This window comes from Enhydra lutris, unplaced genomic scaffold (genome assembly GCF_002288905.1).
Source record: "Enhydra lutris kenyoni isolate GAN:26980312 unplaced genomic scaffold, ASM228890v2 scaffoldscaffold9, whole genome shotgun sequence".
NCBI classification, from domain to species: Eukaryota; Metazoa; Chordata; class Mammalia; order Carnivora; family Mustelidae; genus Enhydra; species Enhydra lutris.
This window is the reverse complement of record NW_019154093.1, coordinates 75,573,164-75,594,400: the sequence shown is the minus strand read 5'-3', so window position 1 is coordinate 75,594,400 and position 21,237 is coordinate 75,573,164. Positions and strand designations below refer to the sequence as shown.

The window sequence follows — 21,237 nt, the reverse complement described above, 5'->3', positions numbered from 1 at the left end:
CCTCTCTCCCCTTAGGTAACGCAGGAGCCCCCTCCCCCTTCCTTATCCTCGCATGTTAACCTGAAGGCCCTTTGTTTGCTTGGGAGGGTACTCTAGCAGGTTTAGGCCCAACTTGGGCTTAGATACCAGAAACAATAACTGGGAAAACAAACAAAAACAAAGAAAGAAACTTCCCCAGTGCAAAGAATGGATCATTTTCCCGGGGAACCAGTTTTCACAGTTGTTAGACGTGGCTTATCCCAGGCTCACTTTGAACCATAGACTGACCTTGTCCCTCCGTTCTCTGCCAGAGAGAGGCAGAGAACTCTTAGGCCTCTCCCCACTACCTCCAGTGAGCTGCAAGGAACTCAGGGAAAACAAAAGTCAAATGCCACAAAGGATGGGGAACAGGTCTATGGCAGGGAGAGAAACGTGTACTCTGAATTCCAAAGCCCGGTATACGTGACTTTGTAATTGTTAGAAATAATAATTAGAATGGATAGCGACAGGCTGATTACTAAAACCAGAGACAGAGGGACGGCAGAGCTTCCTCCTAGTTAACCGGGAACTAGACGTGCGAGGGTCAAGGACGCTGGGAACACTAGCAAGAAGCACCGTCACCAACTCACTCTTCTTTTATCCCAGTCGCTCCAGCCTTAATTTGAAAGCAGACGACGGACTGAGACCAAACTGCAAAACATCCCAGATCACCACAGCCATCATCAGCATCCCCACCCCGCCAGCGCTAACCCCAGAGGGAGAAAGTCGGCCACCCCCTGCCAGCCCGGGCCCCAACACGAACATTCCTTCCATAGCCAGCAATGTCGTCAAGGTCTCCGCCTTGTAAAACCACTGGACAGAGGGCCAGTGCGGGGAGTGGGAGCGAAGGGGGCTGGCATGTGGGTGGGTGGCCACTGGGACCACTCCCTCCTCCCCCCCACTCTTTCTGCCCGCCCTGTTGCACCCCTAGCACTGAAACTTGTGCCTGGAAGGGAAAGGAGGCAGCAAAGGGGCACCTGAGGTTCACCGCTGCTGGTGTGGGCGTGGATGTGGTCGTGGCCCTGGCCCTGGCCCTGTACTACCGCATCTCGCTGGGGCCAGAGGAAGGGAGGGGGGTAGGGGATGGGATGGCGGGGGGTGGTGGAGAGGCTGCGTGCCAGGACAGGGCCTGGAGGGGGATCCTCAGACCCAGTAACTCTTGTTTCTGGTGACCCCGGTGAGGAAAACACAAGACCAAGAGCAGCACGGAGGCCAAGTTGTCACATGCAAAACAGGAAGAAAATATAACACTGTGTATTTAAGCACCTTTTTCAAGGCTCTTAATGGATAATATTTATTCATGGGAAAAGGTGGAAAACAAAACATCAACGGATTTTTGTGAAATATTTTTCTCCATGGACCCAATACCTTTGAACCAAAACAATGCATTTTGTGAGGGTTTGTTTTTGTTTTTGTTTTTTTCCTTCTTTTATAGCAGAAGCTTTTAGGCTAAGAAGTCAGTTACTGCTGAGTTCTCTCTCCATCCCCCCAGGTGGGTGAGGTCAACTGAGCCTGGGGCCTCCCGCCGCAGCCCAGCTGACCTGCACAGAGCTGCCAACTGACCACACAGCAACACTTACCCTCTGTCCGTCCTTTGTCTCTGTCCCTCTCTGCTTCACCCCCCTGGCTGTTCTTCTCTGTGTCCAGCCATCTGTCTCTACATGGACCCCAGTGATCCTGAGACATGTTAGGAAAGCCGTCTCCACTTCCAAGCACCTGTAGACTCCTGCCTGGGAGTTAGAGCTGTGTGACTGCCACTGTGGAAGAGAGAAGAATAAAGCCAAAGCAGAAGAGTTTAGGGAGGAGGGAAGTCTTCTTTAGAGAACGAAGTGCTTCCCTTACAATTAGAACCAGTGGTGTTTGCAGTTTCCATTTCTGGGTGGGGGGGAAAGGGAATGACCGGATTTTTCACACAGGGATCTTGACACAGGAACTAGCCAGGACCTAGGACACACAGTCGAGTCTGGTGTGGGCCAGTGAAGACAGAACAGAAGAACCCAGGGCTCACAGCTGTAGTGGGCCCCTGGAGCTCCTTGGTTTGTAGCCTTCTTTCGGGACCCATCATAAAGCCCATTCAGAATTCTGCCAAAAGGCCCCATAAGCAGTTTCTTGCAGAAGGGGCAAGCTTCCGACTTACCTTATGACTGAGGTAACTCCAGAGGCTCCGGCAGACTGAAGACTGTGTGCTTCATGGAGGACGCGTCCAAGTGTGAAAGCAAGTAAGCAATTCTAGATGATTCATACCTGGCCTGAAACACATGTGAGGTCTGAAGGGTCTTTGGGCCTGATGTCCCAGAAGGTAACTGAAGTGGGGGCAAAGCCTGATCACCTCCGTGCAAGGGAGGGAGTGACTGTGACTTCCGGAGAGCCCGTTCAAGTGGCTGGCACTCTGGTGGGACTGGGAAAGCGTTTCTGGAATCCTACCATTTTCACTGCATATAGGAGGGCAGGTGGGCCTCAGGGTTCGTGACAAGCCCCTTCCCACCCTCCCTAGTTGCAGTCTCTCTACTCCGGGCTCTGAGATACAGAAGCCCCTTATCCATTTTACAGGTTGGTGAGCTGCAATTTCACAATAAGCCAAGGACCTCTCTGCCTACCACAACCATCTAGACAAGTTTCACTAGTCGGGAACCTATGAAACACCTTCCGTGGGCTTCCCTATGACCCCCAGCTCTACTCACCCTGTGGAAGGGGAAGGTCAGTGGGTTCTGAGGTGGCCTCTAAGCAGGTGGCCAGAAGGACAGAGGAGAGGGAGCCTTGGACCTTTATCTCATGCTATGCTCGCTGACCACCAACTGAGTCCTTTCCTGGGTCTGGCCTCAAGGGTTTCCCCCTAATGGGGGGCAACCACCCTATGGAAATGGGATGCTTTTGGCCTTCTGAGCCTGCAGTCTATGTAGACAGAAAAGTTTTACAACTACGGAGGAATATATATGTGTACACACCCCCACACCACCACTCCCACACACATACCACCATCAACCTAAACACACCGGAGAATAAGTGCTTAAATCCATTCACTTTGTACACATATCCCATTAGGGAAGGCAAAAGACTGGGCTGGACTCCATGTAGAAGTCAGGCAAAGGACTAGAAATGGAATTTTTCCTTTGAAAGAATGGTAATGGAACAAAGTCAGGAATATTGTAGTATCTAAGTTTACATCATAAAAACTGAGTGGGGTAAGGGACAAAGAGAGAAATAGGAACGTGGTTACATACACATACGAATTGCCCGTGTTTAAAAACAGCTCAACACTGGATTAGAATAATGACAATATCCAACCCAGAGTCTGTTTGATAGTGCACCAAGGGAGCATTTTATTGTGTCCCACAAAATTAATGAACAAGCTTTTAAAATCATGTCTCAAATAATTTCTCAATTTTTGGCCCTAATGAACTGTTTTGTGTTCCTTCAACTTCATTTCTAAGTCCTACATTATGCCAGTTCCTAAAAGACTTTAGACTATCCGCTTCATCTCTATCCCCCAGTGTAGACTTAGCTGGGGATAAGAGACCCAGCTCACCTCTGGTCCAAGGGATGTCGACCCAGGAAAATGGCGCATCTATACAACAGAATACAGCAAGACTACGCTGCTAGAAGACTTTTGTAAGTCAACCAAAAGACCTAAGTGTGCTGAACAGTTTAATCAATCTAACTCATTGGCCAGTGACTGAAGAACCAGGATATCAGGGTTTTCTGGAGGCAATGCCTTTCGGGGGAAATGACTCTTGAGCTTTCATAGTTCCTGAATCACTTCAGCATAATAGAAGATTCCCAAAACCACTTACCCCATTTGATGCCATTCAGCATTAGAAAGCATTAAAAAATAATATATTATAGGCTACATTCAAATGAATGGAAACTTAGAAAACATAGAATTAAGAATATATCAGAACTAGAAAGGATTAGGAATATCTAATTGATTTTACAGTATATAGAAGGCTGAGGCCCAGAGAAATGAAGTGACTTGCTCAAGGTCATGCAGTCATTAATGTCCTAGCTGGGACCAGAACACAAGTCCTTTGGCTTTTAGTCTTATGCTTTTTCTACTACAGTTGCTGCCTCTCAGAGGAATGACGCTTTGGAGAAGACTCATCAAAGAAAACATGCTGTAACTAGAGGTATAGTCTTATGTAGATTCAATATGAGCTGGACACAGCCCTTGGGAACCATTTCATTGTACTAATACAAACCATCCTTTTGAAACCACCATTCCCTGGGTAGAACCAACTATGGACTATCAATTCAGTTTAAAAAAAAAAAAAAAAAAAGTGAACAAGTGAAGAGTTTTCATTCAGTCGAATGCTACCTCTTCTCAGGAAGAGAGAACTAAAACATTTCAAAGCATACTTTCTAGAGTCCTTTTGATCCTTACTACAACCTCTGATGGTAGCAGGTCAAGGGACTAAGTCCTTGATTCACAGAGAAGGAAAAGAGGCAGGAAGAAGAGTGACTTATCCAAGTTCATACAGCAAGTTAGTGGCAGAACTGATTGCAATCCAGGGCTTAGACATCTTGTCCTAAGATTTTTCTTCTACATCCTGTTGCATTGCTCTGGGGTTTGCTTCTACTTTTAATACTTGGACTTCCAAGGTAGTGATTAGTGGGAGGAAGCATTCCATCAGAACCACCATGAACCAGGACCTCCAGAAGCGAACTATACTATTTCGCCTTCATCCCCTATTCTCTTAAAGTGTCAAGTTCAGGACTAACTGCGTGGAATGCTGTTTGAAAGACCAGGTGTCCTCAGTGACAGTTGAACAGATTAGCCTACAATCACATGGGAGTTTAAGGTCAACAAGTAGAAAAGTGAGACTAAGAGAAACAAAGAATTTGAACAGAAATTAAAGTGGACAGTAAATGCTGATCCATGATTAATGAGAGTCACCTTGTGCACATGCTGAGGACTTTACCTAGTTTTCAGATTTCGATTCCTGCCATTCAGGATCATGTCGCTTATTTGTCAGAATATAGGTAGGAAAAGTGTACACTGAAACATGTACCTAGATTTTTCCCCTCAGCTTCTTAACTTTGCAGAGTTGTTAAGTGGTTGGAATGGAGCTAAACCTAGACTCTGAGGTTATTCGTGAAGTCCAGTGGTCCAGGCTCCCTCACTTCAATCATCAGTTCACGACGAGGCAGAAAGATCCCAATGCTGTTGTCTAAGGCAGGATTAGTTTCCCTTCTCAACTATTTGGCATGGTAACCATGACACACGGGAACCTAGAAGATTTTTATTTTCCTTTTGTGATTTCCTTATGAAATCTCATCACGTGCAAAGCTTTACAATCACTGGACGAAGGAAAAGCATTTGTATGACCCATGACCCTTGGAGCCCAAATAGCATCATGAAGAGAAAGTGGCTATCAGCTTTAAGGGGGTTCCTTTTGAGTCTTGTTCTCTATTCAGAATGTTCTACGTTTTTCTCATCAAGTGTGGGAATGACATTTATCTTAGCAGGTTACTTGACTACACTGGATGGCATCATGCCAAACCAGTGTAGGGCACTGACCCAAGTCCTGGGGGGCTCCTTGGACCAATAGACTATTTTACAAACCTGGGAAGTGGGAGGGATGGTATATTTTTGATAATCAGACATTCCAATGTAATGTTTTCCTTAGAGGTCACCCCCCCCGTTAATGTTATCGTGAAAAACATCAAGTGTGTTCTTTTCTATTTTCGTATAATAAATGGGCTTTGCTTACCAACATCTCAATGGCAAAGAAGAAATACTGTACAAAACTGCAGGAAGATAAACATGTGAACACTTTCTATGGGGAAAAAAAAAAAACTCTTGAGTTTCCGGTCGTCTTCTTTTGAAACTGTAGTGAGTATGTTAAAATGTATTATCATTTACAGTATTACTGAGTCACGTGCCACTGCTGTACCTGATGTGTCCTATCTGGATTAAACAGACCATGTGCCACAAAGCCTCAAGTGATCACGGATGGTTATTTTCCTACCGTTTCTCCTGCTATCCACTAGAAACTAAGGGTAATTTAAACACGGAGGGGTTTTCTGTCTTGCTGGAAAGAAGCCACAGCATCTCCGCAGGGTGCGAACGGGGCGATCTTATCTTTCCTCCCCTCCTCGGTACAAGCAGCCTCTCTACCATGGGGACCATGGCTCTTGCCCACTTGTACGTTTTCAGAGATGTCCACAAGCACTGTGTTGCCTTTGTCAACAGCCCTGTTTTGAGCTCCAGCTCTGCATTACTGGAAGAAAATCTGCCTTTACAGATCGGTATTGGTTCTGCTGAGAATACTGAATCTTTTCTCCTTCCTCTAAACCAGGGTCTGGCACTAAAAAGAAACCTCCAAATGAAATGCTATGTAGGGTAGGGCAGGAAGCTCTGGAATTGGGGGATGGAGGCTCTCATTTAGGTTCTCTCTCTTCCTTGCATGACTTCCCTTCAGGCACTTTTCTCTTGGCTTCAGTGTGTTTCATCTTAGGAATGGGGGTACTGTATTAAGATATCTTGAAGACCTGCTCTAACCTTACTAATTCTGATTTAGGTAGTGAGAACAACAGGCATTTTCATATTCTACCATCATGTGAACAACACACATTCCCAACAACAATGGGAATCCTTTTAATTTTCCCACAACCACATCCCAATGAAAACCGAAATAGAAGTGGAACATCAAGGCCAATCCATGGTGCTCCAAGGCCTTAGAAGTTGGCTATGAAACGCAGGTGCTCCTATCCTTATCACCCACTAGGTGTCACTACGGATCCACAGCTCACACAATCTGGAGCCCAGGAACTGTAAACCAGATGTGCACTGAGCAATGCATGTTTGTTTTCACTGAAAAGCACTCAGTGTTAACTGGGACATATGTGCTTGTTCACAGAGGCACAAAACCATATTCGGCCAAAACAAGAGAACAACCTGGTGATGGATCCAGTTCCAATGGTCAGCAATGATTATCAAAAATATCCTCTTATTTTGAAAGATTAACAGACTTAATTATATTTAGGGGAGGGGGAAAAACCCCTAAAACTTCAAACTATTCCCTTGTCTCATACGATTTGGTCTTCACATAATATAATTCCTGTTCAATTGTTAGTATTCAGGGGTTTAGTATTTAGATCACATGTTTCTAAAAGATTAGGTATTACTATAATACTTATGCTAATTTAGAAAATGTTACCTTTTTATTACGCAAAATAATAATGTCTTCTAAGTCAGAATTATCTGCAGCTGCAGGTTTCCTAAAGATTTCTCTACATGTTAATACTGCTAGCCTAATTTAAGTTAAAGCTTAACTTGAATAGTTGTGGTCAGTACAGTTTAGCACTCTGGAACTCAGATGTTAAACCAATTCACACTGGCCTTTATCCAAATCACCTGAATTTATAAAGGTTCTCTATATTCATGAAATGATTATTCTCTTCCCTAACTATATTTTCTCTTATTAGTCATATAATTAAGTCTTAGAAACTGGGAGGGAACCTAAAAATCTAGTCCAGCTCCCTCATTTAATTGATGAGAAAACTAGACCCTGAGAGGTCGTATGACAGGTAGAAGATAAAGGAGGCAGCAGCAGAGCCTCCACCAGGACAAATACTCTTTCAACTACATCAGAAAGCATTCACAAGCGTATTTACCTAAAACCTATCTATGGTTCCTAACAGGTGACGGAAACAGGCACCTCAACTGCCAATTCTAAACAAAAAAGTCTTCCATATATTCATGCACAAATAGCGGCAGGTTCCTTCCATAGCCACCCTTCTCTGGGATGGGAATGGCTGAAATTTTCCAAGGAAATGCTTATGGAAAATGAAGCTATCATTTTCCTGTTATATGTGTCCTCACTTCCAGCTTATTTTTCTAGTAAAAAGAAAAAAAGCAAACACAATATATGACAAAGAGACCCAAAGAGAGAATCCAATTAATTTCAAGACTAATGGGTAACCTCATCTCTAATTAAGATGCAGCAGTATCCTAATTAAAATCCCCTAGCCATGACAGACTGTGAACTTGGCTGTAGTGTGGGGGAAAGGGTAGAAGAAAAGAGGTAAGTTCAATTATATAGCAACAGGATCTACTGAAATGTGTGTAATTAAAGTCTCTACCTCTTAATGATATGCTGGACCTAATTATGGATTTGCTATTTACAGAGTTAATCTAATTCATTCTAACTTGGCAATACATGTACAGTACAGAAACGTGTAAGTAAAGCCTACCATTGCCCAACCTGGATGACTGGAATCCAAGTGAAACAGGAGTTCAGGGGGGTGCTTAGGTGAGTGGTGGACAGTAAATGACAATGGCCGTGGATGTTTGTGGACAGCCCTGGGAGTAAATGTTTGTACTGCCTAGCTAAGTATGTATACAGGAAAGAAGAACTTTCCTTTTAAAAAGTAAACACGTTTCTATCTGTAACAGGTTCTCTTACCACAAATCCAGTTCACAAAAAGGTTTGGGATCCAAACGCATAATCATGAAAGGACTGCCCCAGAGAGGGAATGAAAGAATGTGTACAGCTGGCCCCTCTCATCCACACAGAATATGTTCCAAGGTCCCCAGAGGACCTTGCCTGAAACTATAGATGGTACCAAATCCTATATATACCCACATTTTTTCCTGTATATAAATATATACATACATATATATATATACACATACATATATATATATAAATAAAATAAAGTTCAGTTGATAAATGAGACCCAGTAAGAGATTAACAGTAATAATAGAATAATCACAACATACTACAAGTTACGTGAATGTGGTCTCTCAAAATCTTGCTGTACTGTACTCACCTTTCTTCTTGTGATGCTGGGATGATAGCATGTCCATGTGATGGTGAAGGATATAGGCATTGTGACGTAACATTAGGCTACTACCGGCCTGACAATATGTCAAAAGGATCTTCTGCTTCTAGACCACAATTGACTGGGGGGTAACTGAAACCGCAGAAAGCAGATTCCCAGATAAGGGGGAACTGCTGTAACTTCTAATCATATTTTTTCTAACTTGTAATTTATAGATGCATCATCTCAGAAGAATGAGATGTTCCCCACTGGGTATCATTAAAAGTAAAAACTGGAAGAAAATTTAAATTAAAAACATTAAAAGTAAAAACTGGGGAAATTTCTAAAAGACATAAGATTAGGACACACTGTGGGAAGAGTTTGAACAGAATGGATTCAAGCTTCCGAAAAATACTTAAAGAGCTAGAACTTTCCCTTAGCCTCCCAGCAGAGTAGTGCAGTTCTTGGGTTCCATACATGGGATTGAGAGGGTCTATGAACCTCTTAGAATTACACATACAGCTCCTGTTTACAGATGGAACTTTCAAATCTATAGCTTTCATCTGAATCATAAAAGGGTCCAAGAACCAACAAAGAGTAAGAGTTACTCCTTTTCTTAAGAAACAAAAATAAGGGGCACCTGGGTGGTTCAGTGGGTTAAAGCCTCTGCCTTCAGCTCATGATCCCAGGGTCCTGGGATCGAGCCCCGTGTCGGGCTCTCTGCTCTCTCTCTGCCTGCCTCTCCCCCTACTTGTGATCTCTGTCAAATAAATAAAATCTTCAAATAAAAAGAAAAGAAACAAAAATAAGACAACCGCTGATGATCCTGAGCTATTTAATACACAGTAAAAACATAGACAGCTTTCACAATCTTAAAAGACATTCAAAAGATGAACAATAAACATGTCAATAAACATTTGGCTAAGTTTGCGGTTTCACTGGTAACAAATATTTTTACTGGAAGCAAAAAGCAGGAAAGTACCTTTGGGAAAGTCTGAAGCAGTATTTAGTCCTTCCTGCCTAAACATAAAAGGCGAGGGGATTCTCTGATCTGCCATGCTACAAATTTCTACAAGAACACACTTCTATGGAAATATAGTCCAAGCCTTTTGTCAAGAACTCCACAGCATAAACTTGACATTATTTTTTAAATCTCAACTGTTTTTATTTTTTTAAAGCAAGCACTGGTATAGGTCTTTTTAAATGTTTCTTTTTCAAATGGCTTACAGAAAATGCCATCCTTTAGCTCTATGTCCCCAAAATTTTCCTTCAAGAATCTGATCTGTGAAGTTTCTTTAAAAAAAAGATAATGTACCTGGTCAGGTAGGGCAAAACAATCTGAAAAATAGAGGTGTCCCAGCAGGAAGCCTTAAGACTTCTCAAATTCCTCAAAACTGCCACTCTACTATAGGCCTAGGAGATGGGCTATCCAAATGTATCACTTGTGGGTATTTCTGGATGGTGCGAGGTGCTGCCTACAATCACTGGTTGCCTCGCATCATTTCTTGGAGATAAACGGTATTCATGTGATAAGCTGCCATCCAGCTTGGATGCCTCTGAGCATTCCAGTAATACGACTGAGAAGCAGCAGCATAGTACTCCTGCCATGCCCTGTAGTACGCCCTCCAGTACTCCTCATAATCCTGATAGGCATCAGAAGAACTCGGATGGGTTTCCCTGTGGCAGTCATAGGCATCAGAAGAACTCGGATGGGTTTCCCTGTGGCAGTCATACCAACCATCATCCTGAGGTTCTGCCGGTGCACGATAGGAAGACCATCTGGGAGGGTTTCTCCGGCTTTGCTTGGCTCTCTGGTTAGCCCCCTCTTTGTGCCTGGCCTTTGTCTGGATTCCAGGTGATTCTTGATACTCTGCTGGATTAGGGGTGTCGTTTCCATTCAGAGGTTGTTCCAAAGAGATAGGACCATCCACAGGAGTGGATTCCGAGTCTTTCAGCTGAGTATCTGAAGAGCCTTCCAAGTAGGACTTATTTCCTTTGCTCTGGGAAGAAGTCCTCGAGCTGTAAGAATCACTGTCACTCTCGGAGTCTCCAGACTGACTACTACTTGCCAGTATTGCCACTCTCTCCTCGGGAATTCTATTTCTTACAAAACCATTCTGAGGATTCACAGTCTGATCCCCAGGCCCCGTGTAATGCCTGATGATTTCCACAGGTTTCTCTAACCCCTCTTTAATATAGTGTTCATAATCCTCTACCAATTCTGTAAAAGTCAAAGAGTATGGCAGATGGATTTTAAAGGAAGACAGACAAGGAATTTTGGGCAGTGACGCAGGTAAAGCTTCTCTGACCTGGTGCTGATCGGTAGTGTTTTCAACAGAGATCTCAACAGAATGCTCTTCCAATTGTATGCCACAGCCCACTTCTTTCGGTGACATTGCTTTTTCTATGATTCTACACTCTGAGTGGCTTTTCACAGGAAGCTTCTGTTTAGTATTATTTTTTGATTTGACTACTAGTGAAGATACAGAAGTATTTCTAGATGAAGCCACGTGGTTACCATGAGCTTTCTGAGTTTGAAAGGTTCTCTCCACTTTTTGGATCTGCTTTTTTAAGGGCTGGGTGGGCACACTTGCTAAGCCATACGTATGCATAGCTGCTTTAACCTCCACGTCCCAATCCAAACATTCTTCCATTAGACCAGAAGGAATGGGATCTACATAAAAGGAACAAAAGAATACTAAAATTTTGAGCTGTTCTAGACCAGCAATTTTTGAATGACTTCATAAAGCCTTCCATGGTCAAATAAGGTTAAGAAATAAAATATACTAATAATATACTGAGAAGCTTAAGGAGTACATTATATTAGTATTTCAAAAGACCTAAATAATCCTTGCAGTAAAGAAATATGCCCCCAAATATGCAAGACCCATCCTAAACCCACAAGCAACATCTCCCCATACCTCCCACTCAAAAAGAACTTGGGCTAGGAGTAAGGTTCAAGTCTGCAACAATTCTCCCAACTCCTCCCTTTTATCTCAGTAATGCTGACAGCAAAACAAGATATTAGAAAAGGGATTATGCTCCCCAAAGCTTGTCAGCTGGGAAAACAGTAAAACTACAACTTCGCACCCAAGTAAATCCGCCACTCTATACTCCCAACAGGGAGAAATCACTGCCCCCAACAGTGAAGAAAAATCTCTAGAAGGGAAAAAGTTAGATGACTGCAAAAAAGATCAATGGTCTCAATGGCATGTCTGAGATTTTTTAAAAAATTGCCAGCTCCAGTTCTCTGAATTTCCTATTCCATCCAGGTGGGACAATTTGCTCCCACCTACATACTCTGACCTTCCCAAAGTGTGATCAGTTTTCATCTTAGGCAGACAAAACATACAGAGCCCTGAGTTACAGAGGTCTTGCCGGTTTGTTGTTGCTACTGGTGCTCACATGTATGTATCCACGACCTAATCCCTCAGATCAGGAGTCTTCAGCTGGGGCTCCTGAACCCTGGCTGAACAGATCCTCTGACTAGAGCTCTGACTCCCACTAAGGTGATATCCCTTGCTTGCCTATACCTATCAAACAGGCCAATTTCTCTCCCACTCCTGCCACAGGTACTTCATCTGAGCAGTCTACGGTCTTACAAGTTCCCACTCCAATATAAATCTAACACCACAAATATACTTTCTCATGATTTCAGGGCTCTATGAACACTAAAAAGATCCAAATATGTCCTTTTCCAGTATGCAAAGGCAAATTTTCTTTTTATCACTAGATGCTAGGATACTGAATCCTACACCAAAAGTCTTAACCCTCTTATACCAATTTTCAATTTATTTTTTCCACATTATAATCATTTGACAGGTTACCAACAGACTTACACATAGAATTACATACTATAGTGTCCTAAAACTGACAGAGAACCTAAAGACCATTTCTAAAAACAAGTACTTTCTAAACCAGAACACAAGTTTGGAGCAATTAAAGAAATTTGGAAAAAGATCACAGAATGAGTAATTACAAAGCTAGAACTCATTCCCAGACTTCTGCTTAATCTAGCTTTATAAAAACCACTAAAGGAGTTATATATAAATTAGTAAAATATTCCACGCTATATTTATTCAATAACTATATATCTGATATTCTACAAGATCATGTATATGTTATATATGTTTATATATATATTTACACACACATATGTCCATATACACATGTATATACACATAAACCCTATACATAAACCCCATAACACTGCATACATTATCATATATAGCAAATAAACCACATTTCCACATGACAGTTTTTTAAAAATTTTCAAGAGACCATTAATAGTTTCAGACATGCAGTTTCCAAGGTGGAACTTAAAAAAAAATGACCTTGACATATGATTAACTAAAATCAAAAGAGAACATTTCATGGGTGCCTGGCTGGCTCAGTCAGAAGAGCATGCAACTCGATCTCGGGGTCTTGAGTTCGAGCCCCATGTTGGTGTGGAGATTACTCAATAACAAATAAATAAATAAATAAACTTTCTTAAAAAGGAAAGAAAGAAAACACTTCAGAATTTTCAAAATAGCATTCAAAGATACTACTCCTTCTTCATAGTGATGAAGGAGAATATGGCAAAAATTACCTTTACAGTGACAAAAGTAATAAAATATATGCCCTGTTATATAAAAGGATAAAATGAAATTACAAGGTTACAAGCTAAATATGAAGCCAATACAGTAGTAAAACATTTTTCATGTGCCAGGAATTAGCTTGCAATCTTCTCCCTGTTGCTTATGAGCTATAAGAACTCAGGCAAATTACTTAACTTCTCAATGCTTTGATAGCCTCATTCACAAAAAGTCGGTAATTACAGCATACCCTTCACAGGGCTGTGGTGAGAATTAAATGAATTAACATACTGAATGGAACCCAATATCCTAAGTACTCCGTTTCAGCTATTATTTTTATGCCTATAACCAATATGATTATTCTTCTGACGGCAAAATGAACAGACAAAATATACCTGGTAAAGGCAGAAGGTTGATGTTACATTTCTGGGCGATTTTCATCATCACGTTTTCTTCTTCTCCCCGACAACAGTAGGTCACTGTCAACCCCAAAGTACCTAAAGTGCAGAGGGAATGTTATGTAGTAGATCAGTTTCACGTAAGTGATGCTCCACCTTTCACATCTACAATTCTTCCTCCTAAAGAAAGCAGCCAAACTTTTTTTTTTTTTTTTTTTTTTTTACCAAAACGGCCAGCTCTGCCAATCCGATGCATGTATGTCTCCCAATCCAATGGTACATCCAGATTTACAACCAGGTTCACCTTCTCAGCATCAATTCCACGGGAAGTCTTGAAGAAGAGAACAAGTGTCTGCATTAACTGCTACACTGGCATCAACACACATCCGACTGTTCTGATATAACCAACAGCCAAGTTAAGAACAGGAGGATGATCAGGAGCAAAGGGAATTCATTTCTAATGACCAGTTTCAAGAATAGAGATGAAAATACAAAAGACTTTGAAGAAAGCAAATTCCCTAGCACTGGAAAGACAATTCCCTTCTGATATTCTTATCAGATACACCCACATAAAATAATAAATGAAACCTGTGCGTCTGATAGAGCCCAAGTCAAGATGGCGTAGTCACCCAAACTGAAAAGGCAATTTACCAAATCTGTGGAAATGAGGACTCTGCAATGAAACTGCTTCAGTTTGGCCATAGCATCAAGACGCTGATTCTGATTCATGTTGCCTAAAAACACCCCAGAAGAATGTCATATAAGAACAAGCTAACACATATTTATCAAATCCACAAAAAGCAGAAATTGTAACTACCAGTCTTAACACTTGAAAAATACACCAACCGAAATTAATTTTCTCCTTATATGCAATTCTAGGTTAAGACCTAGTCAGAATCTTTTAAAAACTGGTTAGGCAGGCAACTTGAAATTCAAAAATTAATTTTAAATGGTGATTAGATTACGCCTGCAAATATAACATTATATCTGCAAAGTTACATATGAAGTAGAATAATTCTTAGGAAAATAAAATTGCTATAATCAGCTGTTTATAAATTTAGTTTAGAAGTATGATCTATGGTCAAAATATTGTCCATTAGAGAACATTCTTCCCAATATCTCATGACACATAATGACTAGACAAGCTTAGGCTAACAGGTTAAAAACTAAGCTATCAATGAAAACTCTAAAAAGGATCTCACTGATCAAAAATTCCTTTAAATCTTTCATTCCTATTAGGTCAGCAGTAATAATTTAGCTTTGTGTCAAAAATGAATCATCTTGGGCACCCAGCTGGCTTGGTGGGTAGAGCATAAAACTCTTGATCTCAGGGCTGTGAGTCTGAGCCCTACATTGGATATAGAAATTACTTAAGAATAAAATCTTAACGGGGCGCCTGAGTGGCTCAGTGGGTTAAAGCCTCTGCCTTCAGCTCAGGTCATGATCCCAGGGTCCTAGGATCAAGCCCTGCACTGGGCTCTCTGCTCAGCGGGAAGCCTGCTTCCCCCTCTCTCTCTGCCTGCCTCTCTGCCTACTTGTGATCTCTGTCTGTCAAATAAATAAATAAAAATCTTAAAAAAAAAAAAAAGAATAAAATCTTAAGGGGTGCCTGGGTGGCTCAGTGGGTTAATAAGCCTTTGCCTTCGGTTCTGGTCATGATCCCAGGGTCCTGGGATCGAGCCCCGCATCAGGCTCCCTGCTCAGTGGGAGCCTGCTTCCCCCCACGCCCTCTGCCTGCCTCTCCACCTTCTTGTGATCTCTGTCAAATAAATAAATAAATAAAATCTTTAAAAAAAATTCATCTTTGCCTTCCACAAGACCTTAAAGTAGTTAATTCAGTAGCAGTTCTTAGCATTTTCACAATGATTATGGAAAGAAGCAATCTATTTTTTTCTGAAGATGACAAAGACAAACTTTATAAAATTATTAAGTTCTTCACGGACAATTCATCCCAATTTTCTAATTTCATATTATATACCAAGTTATTTCTTGAAGAACAAGAATACCACTATATTAAATCCCAATATAAAATTCACCTGGAACTTCCTTTACTCTGAAGACTCAGTGTAACCTCACATTCATAAGGCAACTCAACAAGTACTATTTCTTCCTCCTGACTTTGGACAGGCTTCAAGTCAAAATACTAAACACAGATTAAAGTAAAAGCTGAACTTACCTGAAATGCACTCAGCAGGAAAGCCTTTAGAAGAAAGGATATCTGCCAAATGTTGTGCTCTATGAAAAGTAACATAGAGGGTTATAATTTTATAAATACAACCCTAACACCTTTTATTTCACAAGAACCCCGGTGACCCCTTAAGGTACATTACCTGCTGTGCAAATTAGAAAAGACTAAGGCTTGATTAAATGGAATTCTGCTGAACAGTTCCTGTAAATGCTGAGCCTTTTCCTCAAAAATCTTATGGGCCAACGGGTATGAATTGACAATTTTGTAATATTGCTTCAAACCTACAAAGAAGTCAAGAGTCTTCTATTAAAACAAATATATTTGCTATATCCTAAGAGCAAATATGAAAGCAACAGCCAACTAGGCAAGGGAAAGATCCAGAATATCACAAACCAGAAATCTAAGCATCCAATACCTTTACTCACCTATGAGACTTGGATCACTGGAATTTAGTCTTACAAAAGTGGGATCTCTCATGTACTTTGTCAAAGCATTAGCCAAAAATTCAGGGTAGGTAGCTGATACTGCCAACATCTGTTTACTGGCAGGCAAGGAAGAATAAATCCAGCTGTGAAACAGAAGAGAAATACACACCATGAAAACCAATCACAGTAACCACCACCTGGAAAAGCTAAAAAGAGACACTTTAGGACACCATTTTAATAGTCAAGCAAGTTATTTCTCTTACTTTATTTGCTCCTGGAAGCTGCCTTCTTCTAAAAGCTTATCTGCTTCATCAAGAATAAATAGACGTATACTGCCTGGATTCAAGTAGTCAAGTTCTATCAGTTGTTTAATTCTGCCTAAATTCCAGAAAAAAGCATATTGAAATATTTAAGAGGTACTAAATGTGTGCAAATCTCAGCCAATATTGTTACCCTACTTACTCACAGGTTATACTGCTGACCTTCTTGACCGGACCCTCATTATTACGTATTTAAACACTGAACCACAAATCAGAAATTGAGTTCTGATCTTGGCTAAATCCATTGTTTTTTTTCTCACATTTCACCACCAGTAAGTATGGACCCTAACACTGTTCCCATCAAAAGACCTGAATGCTAAGACCCTGAATACTAAATTCTGATATGAGTGATTCATGAATGATTAACAGAGAAGCAAAGAATCCCAATCCATGGCTTAGAAAGGCTTCATGAAAATCATTTCATTCCTCCTCTTCTCAGAAGCCAATTCTATACGTGTGCTTAAACATCCTTCGGAATGGAGATTTCATAAGTTCTGGTGGTAATCCAGTCATGTGTCTGTATCTTACTGGTCTAAGCCTCTTCATTTATAATATTCAAGATAATTACCATATTTATTAAAGAGTCCCATATTCTTACCTTAATTATATCACTTCTATGAAACAAAAAGTGTTCGGTTCCTTAAAAGCCCCAGTTATGAACAGAGTGATATCTTACCAGGAGAGCCAACAGCGATATGACACTTTTTAAGTCTGGTTTTGTCTTGTGATAATGGAGTCCCTCCAATAAAGACGTGACACTCTAAGCTTTCCATTTTTATTCCAATAGCTGTAATAACAGAATGTATCTGTACAGCAATTTCTCTTGTAGGAGCTAAGATCAAAATCTAGAAAAGCATAAAATATATATACCTTTAACAAGTCAGTGGAAGAAGTACATGTGATTGGCACATTCATACTACAGTGAGCTATCTTTCATTTAAACGATCATTTTAAATGATGGATTTTTATAGACAAGGGAAGCTATTCCATTCATTCACTCAACAAATATTAAATTTCATTTATCAACATTCATTCAACAAATATTAAACAAAAACCTATTTTACGTACTAAGCAACATGTAAGTTGCTGTAGAGTCAATGGTCAACAATAGACAGTCCAGGGGTGCTGGGTGGCTCAGTCAGTTAAGTGTCTGCCCTGGACTCAAGTTATGATCTCAGGGTCCTGGGATCAAGCCCCACATCAGGCTCCCTGCTCAGTGGGGAGTCTGTTTCTCCCTCTCCCTCTGCCTCCTCCCCATGGCTCATGTTCTCTCTCTCTACCCCCCCTCAAATAAATTAATAAAATCTTTAAAACAAGAAATAATACACAGTCCTTGTTCTCATGGCACTTTCATTCTGTGCAAGAAGATACACAATAAACAAACATACATAAATTATGACATACAATGAAAAGTGCTATAAAAAAAATCAAACAGGGAAAAGAGAGAAGTGACAAGGAAGGGAAGGAGTTGTTTTAAATGGGGCAATTTAGGAAGGCCACTAAGAGAGTAACATTTGAGCAGAGACCAAAATGTACACCACAGACTAGAGCTAGCTACGTGACACCTGGGGAACTGTTTTCAAAAAGAGAACACAGCAAATGTAAAGGCCTTATGACAGTAATGTTCTTAGTGTACTAGAAGAACAGCAGGGAGGCCATGTCACTGGACCAAATCAGGGTCAGATATCTAGGTCCATGAAAAAGGAGCCTTGAGACTCAGAGTGAGAACTCTGCAATGTAACTGTCAACCGAAGGACAAGGTAAAATTACACGTTCTCAGCTACGGGAAGAAAAAAGTTCCTTTAAAAACAAAACAAAACAAAACAAAACTAGAGTAAAATATGCCAAAACAGTTTAACAGCAGTTTCTTTCTGGGTAGGTAAGAGTATGTGCCGTTTCTTGGTACTTCTTTCTTTTCTGAATTTTCCAATTTTCAAAAATGAGTATGTATTACTTTGAGAACACAAAGATCTGACAAATTTGGTTTATGGAACTTATTCAGCGTTTTGGCATTTCACCTACTGCCAAATTGTCGGAAGCCAAAATCTCGAATACATCTCAAATTCACAAGTAGAATAGCTTAGGTCCTTGGGAAGCAGAAGGATCTCCTATGTGCATAACCCAGAATGTGGTGGTTTTAGGACTCAAAAGGCTTTGAATATGGATGTACTGGCATACTATTTATACATAACATGGGCAGAGCCAAACTTCGTTGAACAGACAAACCCCAAACCTAAATCTCTTATTAATTTGGGTAAGGCCATCTTTAGATCTACTCCAAGAGAACCTAGAAGATGGGAGATCAATAGGACACACTCACAGAGGCTCTAAGAATCACCTGCAGTTACCAGCAATAGCCAGAGCACCATGTTACCATCAGTCACGCCAAATACTAAATCCTACAATTAAGTCAGCAAGTTAAAGAATAAAGAACTATCTGTTTTTTCAGGTAATGAAAAAATTGACACCCATGGCAGACTTAATCTATTTAAGATTCAGTAACAGAACCTTCCAAACTTCTAACGCTAATGACGAATCCTTGGTCACCATCCACACCACCAAGCCGCTCACGGTTTTAATGTCTACTTTACTTCTATACTCTTCATATGGCTTAACTCGATCATTCATCAAATTCATCTCTTCTGTCTCTCAGGAGCCACTGGTACTGCATCCAACCTGTGATAAAATCCACATAACATACCCTCCTCCTCTGGGTTCTCAGAGCTACACTTACCTGCGTACTTAGGTTTTCAAGAACTAGCGAGTCCAAAGCAATGGTAGAGAACACACAGGTTTTCCCAGTGCCAGATTTGGCTTGAACAATTAAATCTGAGGAGGAAAAATAAATGAGTAAATAAATAAATAAAATGTATATGTACAGATATACATCTGTACGCACATATATACTTATACATGCACATATATCACTAGCCAGTACTGACTAAAAGAAGCTTAGATACCAACATGAAAAGAACCAGAAGGGTCTCCAAAGAGGACCCAGATGGCACCTTCGTTTTTAGTTCAAAAAAGCATGAGGTCATATCCAGAAACATGCCTCTTCCCTGAACCTCTACCGTTCATCTTCTGGAACTGAGAGCCACCGGTCACCGCGCAAAGGGCAGTAACCCTCTTCCAAATGAACACCGCGCCTCCGTTTTACAAGAGAGGAAACTGAGGCTCGAAGGCGCACAGCGCCTGGCCGCAGGCAGAGGCCTGCACCGGCGGCCGCCCTGGGGCTCCTCCCGGGCCCTCCCGGCCGGAGCACGGCCCCCGCCCTCACCGAGCCCGCAGCGCCCCAGAGGGATGGCCTTGAGCTGCACCGGCGAGGGCCGCTCGAAGCCAGCTGCGCGAAGCCCCTCCAGCACCGGCCGCGACAGCAGCAGGGACTCGAAGTCGGCCGGCTCCGCCAGCAGCACGTCCCCCGTGCGGGTCCGTGGACCGCTGATGTCGTGAGCCGTCCGCAGACCCCGCACCGGCCCGGGGAATGGCTCCGAGGCCACGAGCTGTGAGGCCACACACTCCGCCGGCATAGCGGCCTCCACCGTCGCTAAGGCCGCTGGGGCTTCAAACGCCGCCGCCATCGTCGCCGCGCCGCCGGATCTCGCGATACTTGAGGCGAGGGAGGGCGCCTAAGAGCGAGAAGAGGAAAAACTTTATTGGCAGTCCTCCCGAGGAGACACGGACACGCTTGGCCTGGGAGAAGGGTGAAGGGACGGAAGCCGGAAGCTTAGGAAGTCTCGGAAACAGCGACAACGACAAAATATGTGGCCCGAGGAAGGCGGAAAGAGGGAGGAGAGGAAGGCGGAGGCTACCGGGATGCGGCCGCGGGCGGCCTGCAGAGGGCGCCGCGCGCTCACGGTGGGGGCGCCGCCCCGCCTCCCGGGCCTCCGCGGGCGGTCCGGCCAGCCCCGCGCCCCGCCCCGCCACCCTCACAACGCCGGCTTTGTGATGCGCGTGGGGCGTCACGCTCCCCGCCTCGGGGCCGCGGGGGAGGGCCCCGCTGCCGGGCCTGTCCCCGCCCGCCCGGAGCTCCGAGCACAGCCAGACCGGACTTACCCGTTGTCCGGTCCGAGTCTGTCCCGGTATCGCTTCACTCATCTCCGTAGCCAGCCCCAGCACCTGGCGCACGGAGCTCCCATACTGTCCGCTGAATTCCAGCCAGGCCCGACTCATACCACCCAAGGCCCTAGCTCGGCCTCAGACCGCTCTCTGAACTTAGATATGTACATCCGTCTGCCTTCTCAGCCGCGCCCCTCAGAAGTCTGATGGACATCCCAAATCTATCAGGTCATCTGGGCGCTGCTGCTGTCCCTGGCGCTATGTACCACCATCTCAAGGGTGACAACTGACAGTCTTTGCCACTTTCCCTTGCTTTAGGTCTCTGCTCAAATATCGTCTTTTCCAAAGAGGTCGTTTCTGACCTATTATTTTTTAATATTTTGTTAAACTAAATTGAATTAGCCAGCATATGGTACGTCATTAGTTTCAGGTACAGAGTTCAGTAATTCATCAGTTGCACAGAACAGGCAGCGCTCATCACATCACCTG

The 21,237-nt window shown here is 42.6% G+C and overlaps 2 protein-coding genes across 3 annotated transcripts in view; one reads left to right on the top strand and one right to left on the bottom strand.

The window, feature by feature from the left end:
- LOC111143345 (potassium voltage-gated channel subfamily D member 3) overlaps positions 1 to 890 on the top strand; it is a 200,213-nt gene extending 199,323 nt beyond the window's left edge. Inside the window, exon 7 of one of the 2 annotated variants that reach the window (XM_022497024.1) lies at positions 625 to 890. In XM_022497024.1, the coding sequence (XP_022352732.1) occupies positions 625 to 826 (202 nt within the window). In that variant the 3' untranslated portion in view covers positions 827 to 890. The remainder of the gene's footprint in view (positions 1 to 624) is intronic. The other variant, XM_022497025.1, reaches the window with a different exon arrangement.
- Positions 891 to 9,599: 8,709 nt separating this feature from the next.
- Positions 9,600 to 20,287, bottom strand: LOC111143435 (DEAD-box helicase 20). Its single transcript, XM_022497176.1, has 11 exons — positions 19,970 to 20,287; positions 19,424 to 19,518; positions 17,366 to 17,534; positions 16,633 to 16,747; positions 16,370 to 16,512; positions 16,087 to 16,225; positions 15,933 to 15,991; positions 14,408 to 14,490; positions 13,982 to 14,087; positions 13,754 to 13,855; positions 9,600 to 11,455 (listed from the first exon to the last, which is right to left on the bottom strand). Exons 1-11 carry the CDS (start codon positions 20,268 to 20,270, stop codon positions 10,263 to 10,265), a joined length of 2,505 nt encoding a protein of 834 aa, XP_022352884.1. The 5' UTR covers positions 20,271 to 20,287; the 3' UTR covers positions 9,600 to 10,262.
- Between the last annotated feature and the right edge of the window lie 950 nt (positions 20,288 to 21,237).